This window comes from Trachypithecus francoisi, unplaced genomic scaffold (assembly GCF_009764315.1).
Source record: "Trachypithecus francoisi isolate TF-2019V2 unplaced genomic scaffold, Tfra_2.0 Lachesis_group14, whole genome shotgun sequence".
NCBI classification, from domain to species: domain Eukaryota; kingdom Metazoa; phylum Chordata; class Mammalia; order Primates; family Cercopithecidae; genus Trachypithecus; species Trachypithecus francoisi.
Genome location: NW_022681459.1, coordinates 44,457,230 through 44,475,403, shown reverse-complemented (window position 1 = coordinate 44,475,403; position 18,174 = coordinate 44,457,230). Strand labels below are relative to the sequence as shown.

The 18,174-nt window shown below is 39.4% G+C and overlaps 1 protein-coding gene across 4 annotated transcripts in view; it reads right to left on the bottom strand.

Annotated features, from left to right (window-relative positions):
• Positions 1 to 18,174, bottom strand: part of GRK3 (G protein-coupled receptor kinase 3) — a 173,596-nt gene that overhangs the window by 49,122 nt on the left and 106,300 nt on the right. For all 4 annotated transcript variants that reach the window (XM_033233051.1, XM_033233053.1, XM_033233052.1 and 1 more), the window contains 6 exons: positions 15,647 to 15,748; positions 13,332 to 13,406; positions 9,576 to 9,637; positions 4,815 to 4,866; positions 2,899 to 2,990; positions 2,029 to 2,128 (listed from right to left, as the gene is read on the bottom strand). In XM_033233051.1, the coding sequence (XP_033088942.1) occupies positions 2,029 to 2,128; positions 2,899 to 2,990; positions 4,815 to 4,866; positions 9,576 to 9,637; positions 13,332 to 13,406; positions 15,647 to 15,748 (483 nt within the window). The remainder of the gene's footprint in view (positions 1 to 2,028; positions 2,129 to 2,898; positions 2,991 to 4,814; positions 4,867 to 9,575; positions 9,638 to 13,331; positions 13,407 to 15,646; positions 15,749 to 18,174) is intronic.

Here is an 18,174-nt window from a genome sequence, read left to right as displayed (position 1 = left end):
TACACAACTACTTAACCACATCTCCTCTCACCTGAGAGTCAAATCAATATAAAAATACTACATGAAAACTATACTTATGTTTTTCCAATATTAAAACTTTTTTTTCTATAGGCCTTCTTGAGAATAAATATCCAAGGCTTTGAGATAACTCACTGAAAATTAATATTTTAATAACCACTTACAATCTTCATCCAGTACTCACATCCACGTTTGAAATTTAGGATACAGACATTTCCAATAGAAATTAAAAGCCAATGCCATTCACACTGATTCCAACAGAGTATGCAGGATGTTGGTTTCCACTCTCATCAGTTAAAAACTTGGTCATACTCACAAAGCAACTCTTATTTGAAATGCTTAATGCCCATACAGTGGGAGGTCAAGGCACATAATTAGAAATTATTTATGGCTATGGGGTTTCCATTTATTACAACTTACCGACATTACACTATTCTTTTGCTTCAAGAGCAAATACCTCTTCTAGAAACACTTTAACAACAGAATAATATAAAGTATAATACAATAAATACAGATGATAAATGAAAAAACATACAGCCTATAAAGTGATGATAATAGGAGCACTGGCCAAAAAGTCTAGAGATTTGGGGAAGGAAATTAACCTCTCTGGGTCTCACATTACTTGCTCAGCAATTGAAAGGAATTCTTTTGGCTGGGCGCGGTGGCTCACACCTGTAATCCCAGCTCTTTGGGAGGTTGAGGCGGGAGAATCATAAGGTCAGGAGATCGAGACCATTCTGGCTAACACGGAGAAACCCCATCTCTATTAAAAATACAAAAAAAATTAGCCAGGCGTGGTGGCGGGTGCCTGCAGTCCCAGCTACTCGGGAGGCTGAGGCAGGAGAATGGCCTGAACCTGGGAGGCGGAGCTTGCAGTGAGCCGAGATCACGCCACTGCACTCCAGCCTGGGTGACGGAGCAAGACTCCATCTCAAATAAATAAATACATACATACATACATACATACATACATAAAATAAAATAAAGGGATTCTTTCATTAGCCACTAAACTTTGGTTTTTGCAGATCCTTTTGGTGAAGACCTTATTTAGAATCCAGCCATGGGATCTGGAAGTCCCTCACATTTCTCACTGAATATAAATCTTCCTGGCTGGAGTATCTACAGTTTAATTCACATGTGGGGTACACAGTTAGTGTCTGGTCCCTCCACGCTCACCCCATGCCTCTCCCTCTCTGTCCTGACTCCCTAACCCACTCTGAACACCACGTCCCAGCCATGCCAGTGCACACACGCAGAAACAGGGAACTGGGAGGATGGGTTTTTGGATGTGTCTTCACATACACTGGCATCTGTACAGATACATAAATGCTGAGGTTTTCATCTTGGGTAATACCATTAACAGAAAAAGAAATTGAAATGGGCAGCTATTTAGTAAGAAAATGTAGGGTAAAAGTGGGGTCACACATGTTGAGCTAAAATTGAGAGCTAAAAATGATACAAAGAAAGTGTCCAGTAAGTAGAAATACGGTGCTAGAAATAGAAAGGCTGATAATCAGAGTAGCAGGTAGGTACTGGCAGGTACCGGTCACCTTCCAGGGAAACACTGACTAGGGACAATCTCAAAAGGACAATTCAGATGTGACAAATCCAAGTTGCTTCTCTTGATTTGCTTCTGAAGGACAGAAGCCACTTTTCTCTTACTTTTCCTCTCTAGGTTAGTCCTTCTTGCCAGTCGTTTAGTCAAGGCTTGACTATATTCCAGTGATTTTTCTGGTTATCATTATTTTCTGCCATCTCCACTACCATATTCTGCAAAGAAGGAAGTCAAGGGCAAATAAATAGACACTAAAGGGAGAAGCCATGCGTGTGCATAATGGAGTTGGCTAGTGTTCGTCTAACTTGCAAAATCAAATAGAGAGATACTATCAGATTCTAACCCACCCAAGAACTCACTGGCCTTATAATCAGCTAGAAGGAAAAATAATAAATCATCCTGCTATAAAACAAACAAAACATTTTTAAAAGAAATGCCGGAAATGGAATACTTACTCCTGTGCTGACAAGAGACAACATGATTCTTTCATTTAAGGCTAATGTTTCTCCTTGCTTCATTTTGATCCTCTTCTTATCTAAGCATTTCATTGCATACCTAGAAACATAAATTTATTGAAAAATCTATGCTGCAAATATATCTAGACTAATTTAAACAATATACATCATACTGGGGCAAGTTTCTGAATATTTAGGCCATGTTTAAAAGAAGCAGAGTAGCACCCAAACGCCATGCAAGAAGTATTTTTATTTTGCATGTACTGTGAAAACGAAATCAAGCAATACTTAAGATATTTGTATCATTAAATGGATACAAATCCCAGTGAAATAAATGATAAAGCAGATGGATATAAATAAATTTTACTATGACTGATAATGGGGGCATATGTATATATTTAGCAGCTAGGAATTGTGAATTCAGCAATGGTCAATTGTTTTTTTTTGTTTTGTTTTGTTTTGTTTTTTTGAGACAGAATCCCACTCTGCTGCTAGTGCAGTGGCGCGATCTCGGTTCACTGCAAGCTCCGCCTCCTGGGTTCACGCCATTCTCACACCTCAGCCTCCCGCGTAGCTGGCCCGCCACTACACCAGCTAATTTTTTGTATTTTTAGTAGAGATGGGGTTTCACCACGCTAGCCAGGATGGTCTCGATCTCCTGACCTCGTGATCTGCCTGCCTCGGCCTCCCAAAGTGCTGGGATTACAGGCATGAGCCACCGCGCCCGGCCTACAGTTTAATTTCTTTTGGAGGTAAAGTACTTCAAAAGCAATGTCATAGGTTTCCACGTTTCTCTATAGGAATTTTCTTTTCATGCAAATATTAAAATCTTAATAGTGCCAGTAAAACATATGAACATTGAAAGCTTACATTTTTCCAGTGTCTGCTTTCCTGCACCCATAAACTTCCCCGAATCCTCCTCGTCCAATAATCCTATGCACACTGAACTCATTCATGGTCAACTGGGAAATCCAAACACAAAATGAAAACATAACATTACATAAAGCTATGGTGTTTTAAATATTTTTTCATGCAAAACATAGACAGTAATTAAAATAGCAATCCGACTTAGGGATCTACCCTTTTCATGACTGAGTCTTTAAGCTGAAGGATGAGATGCCCCAGGAGCAAGACTTTTGACAGATTCCCTCAGCTCCACCTCCAGGATAAACGAGGCATCAAATGGAGGCACGAGGGAAGATGATGGAGTGGAACCAAGCCGAACTGTTTCTCCATTCTCACAAATCCCAGATTACAATATGTATACCTTGAAGACAAGTGAATGTGAAATGTCTAATCAAAATGAAAAGCAGCCTTAGCTACTCCAAAGCCTAATGTTTGGGAACAATCCAGTGCTTCCAAGAACTATCAAGAGTTGAAAAATGAGAGTCCATGTCAGGGGCGTCTATGTGTTTATGATACGAGGCCATATGATCAGGAAACCAAACAGATGCAGGCCATGTGATTTTGTATATTGATAACATCAGTGAATAGAGAGAACTCATGCTGGCCATGTGAGCGTGAAACAAGGCTAAATGTGGGTAAAGTATATACAGAGGCTGTATTCATAAGCATTTTCCTTCAGTCAATAATATCTCAGTAATGCCCCACTTCATCATTAGATTTAATAATGTGAAATGGCACAAAGACAGATAGTGAATCTGGCATTTCACGTAAGAGGTCATAAGACAATAGCAAGTACCTACTACTTTACATATCCTGGAAAATTAAAGGTGGGATTCTTTACGGGTTCCCCCAAACAACCTTAAACATCGTATAGAAACCTGCATTTGGGCCACAGAATTCACGTTTGATTCTCAGAGTCCACAAGGACACAGGGTCTCCCGAGGCAGAAGTGTATGAAAGAACCAGAGCAGATATAAGGGGTTTTTAGGGTATGTGTTATTGCCTCTTGCTTCTAAATCCTTCCAGGAAATATCATGGGGAAAGGAGGTTAGAAATTAAAAAAAAAAAAAAAAAAAAAAAAAAAAAAAGATCATTTCTTGGCCTTTTAGTGAAGATCAAAAAGAGCAAATATTTTTAAAAATATTTTTAAGAAAACAAAACTGCTCTTCCAGCAATACCATTCAAGTAAAAATAAAAAAAAATTAAAAAAAAAATTCCAGTTGATTGTTTTGCCCAATTGCAAGCCTATGAGAAGGGAGATTGTAAAACAGAAGGTAAGAAAGACCGTGCAAAGAAATGTGGGCATTTTCAAACTGCAATAAGGATGATGCAATAAGAATGACTGAAATTGAAAACTTAAAGTAGATGCAACACTAAGGAGATGACGTGTTAGAATGTGGCCTGGATTGGAAGATTGCTTTTATCACTCTCAAAATGATAAAAAAGAAGGTGAAGCCTTGGTCTGATAAACGATGTCATTATTTTTATTATGACACTCAATTTGTATTACTACATCTAATAATAAGAAAAAGAAAAGGAACTCTACCAGAACGGCAGAAGGCAAGGACATGAAGGAGTTATATTAAGTAAAAGATTTGTATTTTTACTACTATTTTTGTTAAAGAGTCAATTACTGCTTAAAATATCCTTTCTTACATAAATAAGCACATTCTCATCTGAATATGAAAAAGAATTAAAGCTCCAATTGTTTATAAGGAAGCATGGGAGGGTGAATGCTTAGTACTTAAAGCTGGAAGAGAGACATCTGTTTGGGCAGTGGACCCTCTGGGAGTACGTTCCAGAATCAAGTATTTTCTCATGAGGTTAAGCCAGAGGAAGGTTTTATTTAAATAAAGAAAAAAGAAAAGAGTGATACTCACATGGATATTTAATTCAACGTTTTTCCACTGACAAAATCTAGTGAACTTGTCACTAAAAGAGAATAAAATAATTACTAAAAAGTTAAATATTAAATTAACTGGATTTACAAAACAACACTGTAAGACAGACTAGAACGGCATTCTTGGGTAGCTTGTCAAATAAAGTAAGTTTTCTTAAACCCTTTTTCACAGAGCATTTACCAGTATTCATGGCTTTATTTCATGATTCAGATGAAAGAGTTCATGTTTCTTCTTTAATTATCGTAGGCTATGGTAACACTTTTATCTGAATAAGCAGAGACCAATAGGGAGATAATATGAACCACATATATAATGTAATTTTAATAATGTACTTTATGTAACCCAATATATTAAAAAATTCTTTCAACATGAAATCAATATGAATTAATGAGATATTCTACATTCTTGTTACTATGTTAAGTCTTTGAAATCTGATGTGTTTTCTGCACTTAAAAGCACATTTCAATTTAGACTTGTCACATTTGAAGTGTTCAATAGCTGTATTTGGCTACTGGCTACCTTATTGGATAGCCATGGCTTTTAGAGCACAGCTCTAAGACAAAAAATTAATGTTTACAATAATTCTAAGAGTAGCCACGTGCCAGGCCTGCTCATGTATTCCTCCTACCGACTCTACAGCCAGGTACTATCATGATCCCCATTTTACAGCTGAGGAGACCAAGGCATCAAAATGTTCAGAGGCTTGCCCAGGGTCACACAGTGACAGAGTGGGAGAGTGGAATTTGAACCCAGACCAAAAGAATCTAATGTATCGTCTTAATCAACATTTAGTATGGCCTCTCAAAGACACAGGTGGCATAGAAGAGAAACCCTCAGTCTAGAATCCCAAGAAGCAATAAGTTCGTCACAGTGACATGCTCCCACAATTCACTCAACTGCTTGATGAGTATTTTCTTTATCTATGAGGAAAAAGATATATCCTGTATCTATTTAATAAAGACATTTTGATCACATTTTTTATTAATGAGCAACACATCTGTAAGGTGGGTTTTTTTGTTTTTGTTTTTTGTTTTTTATTTTTTTGAGATGGAGTCTTGCTATGTCCCCAGACTGGAGTGCAGTGGCGCAACCTCCACTCACTGCAAGCTCCGCCTCCCAGGTTCACACCATTCTCCTGCCTCAGCCTCCCGAGTAGCTGGGACTACAGGCACCCGACACCACACCCAGCTAATTTTTTTTTGTATTGTTTGTATTTTTAGTAGAGACAGGGTTTCACCATGTTAGCCAAGATGGTCTCGATCCACCCACCTTGGCCTCCCAAAGTGCTGAGATTACAGGCATGAGCTACCCTCCCGGCCAGGTGTTTGTTTTTTAAACTATTTTCAAAATAAATGCATTCTAGATTGAATACTTTTTCTTTTTCTTTTTTTTTTTGTTTTTTGTTTTTTGAGACAGAGTCTCAAAAAAAAAGTCACCCAGGCTGGAGTGCAGTAATGCGATCTCAGCTCACTGCAACCTCCATCTCCCAGGTTCACACCATTCTCCTGCCTCAGCCTCCTGAGTAGGTGGGACTTGACAGGCGCCTGTCACCACACCCGGCTATTTTTTTTGTATTTTTAGTAGAGACGGGGTTTCACCATGTTAGCCAGGATGGTCTCGATCTTCTGACCTTGTGATCCACCCACCTTGGCCTCCCAAAGTGCTGGGATTACAGGCGTGAGTCACCACGCCTGGTGATTGAATACTTCTTAAAAGTAGAGAACATTGTGGTGATGGTTCGATCTCATTTTGCCCCTGGCATGATTCATTACACAGACACAGGATTCAGGGAGAGAGGGAGGAAGGGAGGAAGGCAGTTACAGGTAATATCAGCATCATACTGGAATGCCTTAAAGACATCCAAATATCACAGTTCCCTAGGGGCTTCATTTAATGAGCTTTACAATTTTTTTTTTTTTTCTTTTGAAGACAGGGTTTCACTCTGTGTCCCAGGTTGGAGTGCAGTGGTGCAATCCTAGCTCACTACAACCCTCAATTCCTAGGTTCAAGTGATCCTCCCGCCTCAGCCTCCCAAGTAGCTAGGACTACAGGCACACACCACCACACTCAGCTATTAGTTTTTAATTTTTATTTTTGAAGATATTGGGTGTTGCTATGTTGTACAGGCTGGTCTCGAAGTCCTAGCCTGAAGCAATCCTTGCTGCCTCAGCCTCCCAAAGTGCTGGGAATACAGGGGTGAGCCACCACACCCAACCAATAGACCTTTTAAAAAATAAGGATCTGTAACAAATATTTCTGAGGCTAATAATCAAATCAAAAATCAAAAGCAGAGGAACAGCTGCAACTATAATAGCATCTTTTTTTCAGTGAATCTAAAATGACTCACAAAGTGTTTCACTGAGCCTCCTAACATGTCTGATGAAGTTGGTGAATTAAAATTATGTTTTGAGAGTTTCTAAGAGTTACTTCAACCTATTTTTTAAAAGCATGGTGCATGCAAAAGGCAAAACCACATTTGGGTGCACTCTGCATTTATAAATCTATGACAGGTCTTTGAAATTCACTTGGTTTGTTGGGCTAGCTCATACCTGTTTTCTCACAGATTCTGGAGTCCAGAGCTGGTGACAGGGATGGAAATCTGACACATTTTACAACTAGCTGAGGAGGGTTAACAAACAAGGAAGAGAGAAGTGCCCACATATTTTGCCCACTAAGAATGGATCTGCTGTAACAAGTTCCACTTTAGGAAGTACAGATGGCCCTGAGTATCTAGGCTCAGTCCTGTCTCCACGGGGGTTATTTGAGTGCTATTCCCAACTAATGCCTGGTTACTGAGTGGAACACTTCGACAGGAGGGGAACTGCGGCAAAGGAAAGAGTCCAGACAATTATAGGGCTTCAGGTAGCTAGAACCCTTGCAGAATGACTTAAAAGGATCTTGGAGAGAAGATCAGAGGTTAAAGACATGGAAACGCCTGGGATGCAGTAAGGGTGGAGTAGAAGAAGTGTTTTTAACTCTGATTCCTGACTCAGTCGTTGTCCTGCTGAGCAACTGAAGTTCACTGCCTGAATGAGGCACATAGCTCTCAACTAGAAGACAGAAAGCCTCCACTGCCCTCTCTAATTCTGCCTCACCTATAACTCAGCCTCATAGCCCTGCTTGGACTTCAGGGAAGGTGGGAAGACATTGCACATGGCCCTGCATTGCTGATGGCTGCCTCTTTACCATCAGACTCAGGGTGGTCACGGAAAAAATCGCCTTTTCCATGGGGCCCTTCATGTGCCCAGTCCCAATGAGGTCAAAGGCTACATGACCATATTGATGGAGTCCCTGTGCTTTTCAAAATCAAAGCTCCAAATTTATCACCTGACATGAATTTTTTTTCTAATTTGATAGAAATTAACACATCAACTTTAAAAATAATTTATTTATAGAAAATTGTAATGGCTGCAGAAAATCCCGTGTGTCTGCTTGCCTAAAATGCAAACAGCGTCATTTGCATTTACTGCAAGCATATGAAATGACTGGCTCAAGGAGCGAAAATCACTACTACCTGTGAGCCTGGTTTCAAGCGAAAGGATGCATGGCAAAGTTATAAAATATCCATGGGAGAATCTCATCCCCACTTTTAATTACCTTCCCCTCTCTCCCTTCTCCCCTAAGGATCACACAAAAGTTAGGTTTACCCAAGAGTTGGAAAAGGTCAGATTTTAGGACCAACAGCCATGGAGATGGCTCAGGAGTTGGCTGCAACTCGGCCCTGAGCCAGCAGCCCACCCTTTCCGCTTGATGGTGGCGCTTTTTGGCAAAGTTTCTGCTACTACTCAGAAGAGTGCAGTCATTTGTATGAATATTACTTTCCCAACATACTGACTCTACTCCAGGATAAAATTATCTCTTGAACTCCAATAGAATTGGAGCACAACTTTCTTTTTCATTGCTTTAGTTCTGTGAATTTGTGGAGAAGAAAACTACAGTAAAGTAGCGATTGTTCTTAAAGTGCAATTACTGAGCAGCTGCAGAAAGCTCTAGCATGAGATATAATCATCATGTATATTGTCTAGAAATTAGCCAAGCTGATAACGTAAAGTCAGTGTCAATGCAGATTCTGTTTTAGAAGGTCCAATTTCAGTGGTGCATTGTCACAGAGACATACTCAAAAACTGAAGAATTGACCAGTAGGTGCCTGAAAAGCGTATGAATTGTACATTTTTATAGGTGTCACTAAAAAGTTTCAGAATATTATATGATAAACATGTCATATAGTTTGAGTAACCAAGGGACATATTTATTAGGTATTTAATGATGTACACGATCATAAACAGACATTGACCTATGTCCTTAAATTCTAATCCTACATAAATCTCCTACACAGAATCGACCACGCTGCCACTTTTCAACAAGTTCAGGCTTGTCCTACTTTGGGAGATATGTTTCCAAAATCCAAGCAAATGAATCAGATAAATTATAGTCAAGTTTGCATTATTAGCAAAGGTCTCCCGATAAGATACTTTTTAAAATTGAGGTTCCTCAGTGTATATTTTAGACTATATTGAAGCTAAGAAATTGAAGGTCAAAGAGATGTTAAGATAGACAAACCCTAAAGTTATAATGTAAAGTACTGAGGAAACAGTTTAACACAAAGCCTGGCACATTGTATGTGGTCACTGAATACTTGCTGAATGATTAACACACATTCTAAGGTCAGCATTTACGGCATAAGATGAGGTACACATACACAACAAAAAATTGTGTGTATACACGCATAAAGTTTCATACCTTTCCATAAATTTTCGAAAAATGTCACCTCGAAGACTTTCACAAATTTCTTCTATGTATGGCTGGAAGAGATGGAAAAGAAATTCCACACTGAATGAATCGGAACGTATCAAAAAAACACAAACCAATGAGACTCAGGTTAAGCGAAGTTCCCAATTATGTACTCCCCATAGCATCGTGCCTGGTACCTGCCGTTCTCCATGCTTCTAATATTCACTAATGGATTCGTCAATATTTATCTATACCACTTGATTCCATGAAGACAACACAGACAGGTCTGCCCTGTTTGCCACTATATTCCTACAACCTAATATGACTCCTGGCAAGTTACAGACACTTATTCCATGAGCAGGGCTTGCTTCATGGAGGTGTGACTCGGAAAAGTCTGGTGCTGGGTTTAAGGATCTGTTGTTGCCATTTCTGAAATTCTTAATCATTTTTGTACAAGGAGCCCTGCATTTTCACGTTGCACTGGGCCCCACAAGTTATGTGGCACAACTTGTAAGCTAATACAAGCATCTGTAATCTGCACTGAGTTTTAAAAACTCAAAGCTGATAGGTCCATGAAGTGAAATTTTTTTTTAATTAGCGATTTTATTTATTGATTTTCCATCTCTTAGAGTCATAGAGATAACCACAAGGGAGAGTTGATCCAGTCTCACTCCTCATCTTGCAGGTAAGGCTACCGGACTGCAGGCAGTGCACTCCCAAGGTCTCTGAGAAGGTCCATGACTAAACTGGGGTTAAGGCGAGGATTCCTGGTTCACATACACAGCGCTCTTGCCCTCCTGGAGAACAACTACCATCTACTTCAACTTCAGGCCACTTTACCCATTACTGAAGAAACAGCATCAGCTTTCCTTTCCCATGTGATGAACTTTTAAAATCAAGAACTATAAAATTATAAAGTGCCAATATTTCACAGTTCAGCCCAGAGTCAATTAGATAGTTTTAGGAAACATTTTGGCACCCTCAGTTCATTGAATGATCCAAATTTAAACTTTTTTTATGTCTTCATAGATCATTCTGAAAGTTTACAAAAAAAAAAAAGGAAAAGAAAAACTACATCATGGAACAGTACAAACCAAGCGACGAGAATAGGAAGTCTGCAGAAGCCACAGGAACCAAACATGAGCTGGGAGGCAGCTGCAGTCCTTCTGGGAGCCTTGCTTCCTGCAAGCAGAAAGGACGCTAGCCTGGCGGGCAACACGGGGTAGGGGGTGGTGGTGGGGGGTGAGCCAGTCTACGCCAACTTGCAGAACTATCCCTGTCCTGGGGAAGGCACTAGAGCTAGTTGCGAAAACCATATGGACTTTGTCCCCTTCGTGGTGAAAGAGGAAGCTAAATTATCTCTCTCTGAAGTTCCTTCCAGCTCTGAAATCCTATGATTCCAGGAAACACACAACATCTATCTTAGCCAAGTCCTCGACAAGTCTCAAGAGGTTCAAAAGAGTCAAGAGACGAAAGGTTCAAATGTTCAAAGATCTAAGAAAAGGCTACATTTATAGATCACAGATTTTTCTATTTATAAAAGCTATTATTGTCAATTAATATTTTTCTTTCATATTTCATCAAACATCCGTACATTCTGCTAATAAAGTGAAAGATGAGTGTCACTGGGAATTTCTAAGACTACACAGAATCTACCACGCTGCCACTTTTCAACAGAAGGAACTGCAGCAGGCTTGCTAAGGCATATGAAAGCCAGAGTTCAACAGTGAGATCAGGAGCAGACTACTTTCCCTCTCTGATCCTCAGTTCCCTTAATCTGTAAAAGAGAACAGTCGTATCTAAGTTGCAAGGCTGTCGTGAGAATTCGCTAAGATTAAGAATGCTGAGAGCCGAGCTCAGGGCCCAAGCACAAGCCAGGGCCACTCCCAAGCCCGCCACCAATGGACCTACGCACGCACTTACCTCCAAAGGCAATCTTACAACAAAAAGAACTGAATAAAAAGCATTTGTATTTACTTTAAAAAGTTTTGTTTTACTATGAACTTCAACTGACTTTATTGGTTAATGTACCTCTGTAAACAGGACATTCAGACATATACCTTTTACTTATACTTAGTCATTATGCTCTGATGGTACAGAATACATAGAATTGTATTAAGACACTATTTTCATAAACATTATAATATTTTCTTCACCTCTGAAATAAGAATAATACACATTCTATATCCATTTAGCCAGAAAATTATTTTGACTATGTTTTTAACGAACAAAACAACTCAGTAAAGTGTTTTTTAAAAGATATATGAAAGAAATTGCTTCTAAATTGAGTGGTTTTTGAAGGTATGAAAAGAATTCTAGTGGTCTTTGTATCTCTACTGGAACAATTTTTTTTTCAATGTTATTTATGTTATAGTAGAAGCTAAAATTACACCCATGTATTATGAGGTACAGTTTAGCAATGTTAAATGTAATTGACCATGAGGCTGTCTACGTACCATGGCAAAGTCTGATGAAAACTGAAATTCTGACACTCAAGTATCATGGAGACAACAGAAAGCAGATATTGACATTGTACTTTCTGACTGTAAGATGTGTGATAATAGCTAACATTTGTGGAGCACAGTGACGGACGGGCCTCGTACAAAGCATCCCGTGTATACCCTTCTCACTGAATCCTCAAGACCTCCCTTTGAGGGAGAGTACAGTGTCATCTCCACTTTACAGATGAGAAAACTGAAGTTAGGAAGGTGGAGAAGCTTACCCAAGTTCCTCCAGCTACGGTCCTGGGACTCAAAGCCACGTCAGGTCAACGAATTTCATAACCCAAGCTTATAGCCCACTACTATCCAGACAGGTATTACATTTTACGAAAGTCCATCTAATTATTGTCACAGAAAGGTAACACCCAGTTTATTACTATCTAAATGCTCTAAGAGCCAAATCGGCATTTGCTCTGCTGAATAATCAAGTTCGTTTTGCATAAGCACTATCATAAAATGCCAAGTCAACCTACCTCCCTTTAAATGACCAACTTATCCAGGAAAAAGATGAGTTGATTATTTTCATTTATTAAAACCAATATATTACTCAATGACATTCTTTTCTATTTCTTGTAATTCACAGAAACATGAAAAGCACTTATTCACTGAAGAATCTGACTGTCCTTGTAAACCACTGCCACCTCTATAAAAAACACAGGATGGAAAAGGCTTTTGGGAGGAAGTGAAACCACCTCATCTAAAGAATGCCAAATATATAGGCCTATTAGTGGGGAATTTGATTTTCCAAGTCTTGTCATTTAAACCTATATGACTGTATTGTGTTCAAGATATGAACAACCAAGGTAAAATACAATTTCCCATGACTCAAAGATCACTCAAACATTTGCTCCTGAATCTTGAAAATAAATCGTATTTCCCCTAGAGGATAATCACAGCAAGTATCAACAGCCTGGCACTACAAAATAAATCTTGTTGAGTCTTTGCTCATCACAGGTGCTAGAATGTCAAATGGGAAAAAAAACTTTCTGATGTCTTATCTTGACTGATTTCTAGAACATAATGTTACTGCAAAGCTCTGGTGGCCTTTTTCAGAAAAGGCTTTATGAAGCACATTGGTAAGAGGACACTTTGCAATGGGAAGACGAGCGATAATAAACTCAAATTGTCCCAGACAAAGCTCCAGATTAGAACACAGTCTGTACAAAGCAAGTCCTCTAGTGTAATTGCACATGCAAAAAGAATGTCACCAAGACCAAATGTTAAGCAAATATTATCTATTTATTTTGGAATCATTTTAACTTACCTGAAAAAGAGTTGATGTCACTTGTTTCTTGGATAAATGACTTTGTACGTGTTCTACAGCTTGCTTTGAGAAAGGCTATCAAAAGTCAAAAATAATATTTTTTAACAATAAGATGTAACGAATCTGTGTATGTTATATAATATCACAACAGATAAATTTAGCACAGCAATTCCTAAACAGTAACCTATGGTAATTATATTAACAAACACTCTTTAAAAATCTGTTGAGTATTTATAGGCAATCCCAGCAAGTGCTTGTTCCTCTGGGCATCCAGTTCTTAGCTACATGTCCAGAAGAATGACCATGTAGGGGCTGATATTATGCAATTCCAGAAGGGTTCAAGATCACTCTGATAATAAAGTGTAAAGAATCCTATTATCAGGCCAGTGCACTGGCTCATGCCTGTAATCCCAGCACTTTGGGAAGTCAAGGCAGGAGGATCACTTGAGCCCAGAAGTTTGCGATCAGCCTGGGCAACATAGTGGAACCTCATCTCCATGAAAATAAAAATAAAAATGAGCCGGGCATGGTGATGTGTGCCTGTAGTCCTAACTACTCTGGAAGCTGAGGCGGGAGGATTATTTGGGCCCTAAATACATCCATCAACAAACTGATAATGGGGTTGTAAAATGTAAAATTTCTACCAAATAAGAGAAAATACACAAAAATACCCCTAAGAATTAATGTCAGGATTACAAAGTCAAGCCATAGTGGTAAAAGGCTCTAAGTTAAGGAAAGTCTTACTGTAACCCCAGCAAGGGCAAAAACAATGGAGCTTCCACTGATAAAAATTAAAAGGGTATCCTCCCCACTCCAAACTTCAAACTGTGTCTTCTTTAATAATGCACAATAAGAAGAAAGGCTTAAAAGTACCATCATACGAATAAACACCCTGTAAATTGTTGAACTACATAAAAACTAAGTTTTCGGAGGCTTTCCCATTGAACATCTGGCATTCTTCAAGCGTTCAGTCCTTCCCTACTGAGGCAGCAAGGCAGGGAGTGGCAACAATTAGTCCTAGGCCCAGAAATGTCTTCACCAAGCCAGGTGGGTCCAAGGAACAGAGCAGTGAATGCCACAAGAAAGAGATGTCCTCTTTAGCCACAGTTATGCAAATGTCAGTAGGAACTGTAAATAAACAGTGAATACAGAAGCACCAAAATACACCATGACCACGACCTGTGCTGTCCAATAGGACTTGCTGCGCCGATGGGAGGGTCGTGTATCTGTGCCATCCAGTACAAAAGCCACTAGCCCCATGTAACCACTGAGTGCTGGAAAGGTGGCTCATAAGGAACTGAGGTATTAAATTTTTACTCCCATTTCACTTTAATTTCTTTTTTTTTTTTTTTTTTGAGACAGAGTCTCGCTCTGTCGCCCAGGCTGGAGTGCAGTGGCCAGAGTTCAGCTCACTGCAAGCTCTGCCTCCCGGGTTTACGCCATTCTCCTGCCTCAGCCTCCCAAGTAGCTGGGACTACAGGTGCCTGCCACCTCGCCTGGCTAGTTTTTTGTATTTTTTAGTTGAGACGGGGTTTCACTGTGTTAGCCAGGATGGTCTCGATCTCCTGACCTTGTGATCCACCAGTCTCGGCCTCCCAAAGTGCTGGGATTACAGGCTTCAGCCACCGCGCCCAGCTGACTTCAGTCAATTTAAAGTTAAATGTAAATTGCCACGTGCAACTAGTGGCTACTGCGTTGACAGAGCGGGCCAGGACTGTCAGGCCGCACTTTGGAAAACATTCCTACTGTAGAGATAGTACATGATAAATCTTCTTCCAGTTACTCCTGGTAGAATCATTTCCTAATAACCTAGTTTATCCTAATGACCAAGTTAGATTTAAAAGAAAAAATAATATTACAACTGCTATTTAACTACTAATGAACAAAATTAACATAATGATTATAAGCCACCTTATTCATTCAAAGAGACCATTTAAAATGTATATTTATCAATAGTTGATTAGCTTAATTGTTAAAGTATAGCTCATTTTAAAATAACAAAGCTTAATTTCCTTCAGAATGTCTTGATTTGAGACTAACTTTTTCTTCAGTTGATGTAAATTAGCGATTTTATTTCATTGATTTTTGCAGTGAAAGTATCAGCTTTTGGAAATGAACTAAGCTTACATGAAGCAACACACGTCGTGCCAATATTACCAGGAAACAAACGACAAAGCAGAAGAAATGGGTTCCATCCCGGGCATGCATTTTTCAATTGTAAACACCTTTCTACTGTTTTATTTTCATTCTGGAAACACTGAACATGGTCCCATATTCATCAGTACTAAAGTAACAGAGTTAGAAGAAATACTTACATGTGAACAGGAAAGAAGTTCCTTCATGATGTAGGCATCATAAATTTGTCGACTTCTGCAAAGGCGGTCTTCCTCATTATCAAGTTTTTCATATTCTTTTATCTAGGTTTTTTAAAGTTATCATAGTTAGGTTATGTCTTCCTGGAAACTTGCCTTATTAAAATATATCACTGGCCCAGGCAGAAACCACTTGCACATGAGATAAAGCAAATTACTGAACCAGCTATTCCACAGGAAACAGCTACTTCTAATGTTGTAATAATGAAGTTGGAATAATTTAAATTCAACTAGAAACATACAAGTGGATTTTTTCCCTATGATGACTCTCATCACTTAAATGTAGAAACATAATATTAGGAAACACACACTGCCATGGTTACAATTATCTTACAATACACGAGCCATAGACCGTGCATCCTTGCCAATTCTCCTCTCCAAAGCACAAATCATTTCAATTTGGCTGTAATTCAGTTCTAGGAGTTATGATAGGGAATGTTCTCACTCAACTACAGTGTTCCAAAACTACAAGGAGGAAAAAAATATATTGCCAGAATTCCTGCAAAGAGATTTTTCAAAAATCAACTAAAGCAAATAAGTATTATAGAAAGGAATTAACCCACAGATGAAAGCATTGGCTTTCCAGGTTGGAACCTCAGGTGCACTATAAAAGGATTAACAGGCAGGTGACTTCAAATCGTGTACTTTGCTGTATTCAGGAAAGGTAACCTGGCTGGTGTTAAAAATGACTAAATAATGAGACTGTGCTTTACAAATATTTGCCTTATGTGGAAATGGCTCCCAATGCTCTAACCTGGTAACAGAAGGTCCTGGACCTCAGAATTGTTCCCAATTTATTTACAGAAATATTTTTAATCCAAAAGACAAGAAGAGAATGAAAACACAGATAATCTATGAAGCTCGGAGGGAGACTGACACAAAGATCCTCACTATAATGACTGATTAGTACATACGACTTACTTTTGGAAAAGAAGGTTTCTAACAGTTATCCACTTACTACATTGACCTGAGCACTCTTTATTTTGGTATGTTAAAGTTGGCACTAATTACGCCCATGAGAGAGAGCACCAACTAAACAGAAATAAAGGTTACCTTTTACTTTATAGTATGGCCTTCACAGTTTTGAAATCAAAACCAGCATATCCTATTTATTAGATTCCTAATAAAGATAACGGCACAGTCATGCAGGTGAGGGAAAAAGGGTACATGAAGCACTGAGGTCCCATACGGTTCACACGCTGAGAAATTACCAGGAACATCTTAACTGTCCTGAAAGATCATCAGTGTTACACTGTGATGGCTGAAATTCACATGGAGTCTTCTTGAAAAAGACAATAGGCCGGGCGCGGTGGCTCAAGCCTGTAATCCCAGCACTTTGGGAGGCCGAGACGGGCGGATCACGAGGTCAGGAGATCGAGACCATCCTGGCTAACACGGTGAAACCCCGTCTCTACTAAAAAATACAAAAAAATTAGCCGGGCGAGGTGGCGGGCGCCTGTAGTCCCAGCTACTCGGGAGGCTGAGGCAGGAGAATGGCGTGAACCCGGGAGGCGGAGCTTGCCGTGAGCTGAGATCCGGCCACTGCACTCCAGCCTGGGCGGCAGAGCCAGACTCCGTCTCAAAAAAAAAAAAAAAAAAGAAAAAGACAATAAAACCTGACATAAAGGCAGGCAGGCTGGGGAAGGTTGATACTCTATCCCACAGGAGAAGACCATCTTAACGAAGAATCAGTCCAGTAATGTAAACATAGCCAAAAGACCAGGGCTTAATCATCCTAAGTCAATTCAGGAGAACAAGTCTAACACGTTCAAGCGCCATACCAGATGTGAATATGGTAGCTGCAAAGTAACAGAAGCCAGATACCAAAATCTGAAGGAGAGTTGGAAAATAAATCAAAGATTTTTGGCTTGGTTGATTCCTTTTGCTGTATTTTCCTTTAGGCAAATCCAAAGGTTAATGCCAGAACGCTAGGATAAAATGGTAGACTATAACTAAACCAAAGGCAAAAGTTTCTGCCTCTACATAAGAACAACCTCAAGAGATAATAAGACTTCATGGAATGATGATCCTTGAAAACAAGTGTAATGAAATTTAAGTCTATGTTCCAAGAAACCTACAAAGCAAACTGACACCTGGTTAAACAAATGCTCATTCTGTGGAAGTTCCTTCCCATGAACAGTCAAATCCCATCATTTCTGGGTAAATGATGCTCTGAACCACAACACTGTCTTTACTAAGAGCCTTGTGCCTTCTAAGCTCCAACTTGAGCAACAGAAAAGGTAGCTCTTAGAAGGCAAAGTAAGAGCCTAAAGCATCTGTGGCTGTAATTTGGTATTCACTTTCTATAATCAGTAAGACCACTGATTAAAGACCATGCAGTCGACTCCCAATAGCTCTAAACAGATGTCCTATTGCAGCATATATGTAGCAAATGCCATCTCTGATCCTGGAAGTTTGGTTGTCCAGGTAACCTGGGCGGGGAAAGGTCTAAGTTCAAGGTGAAAAGTCTT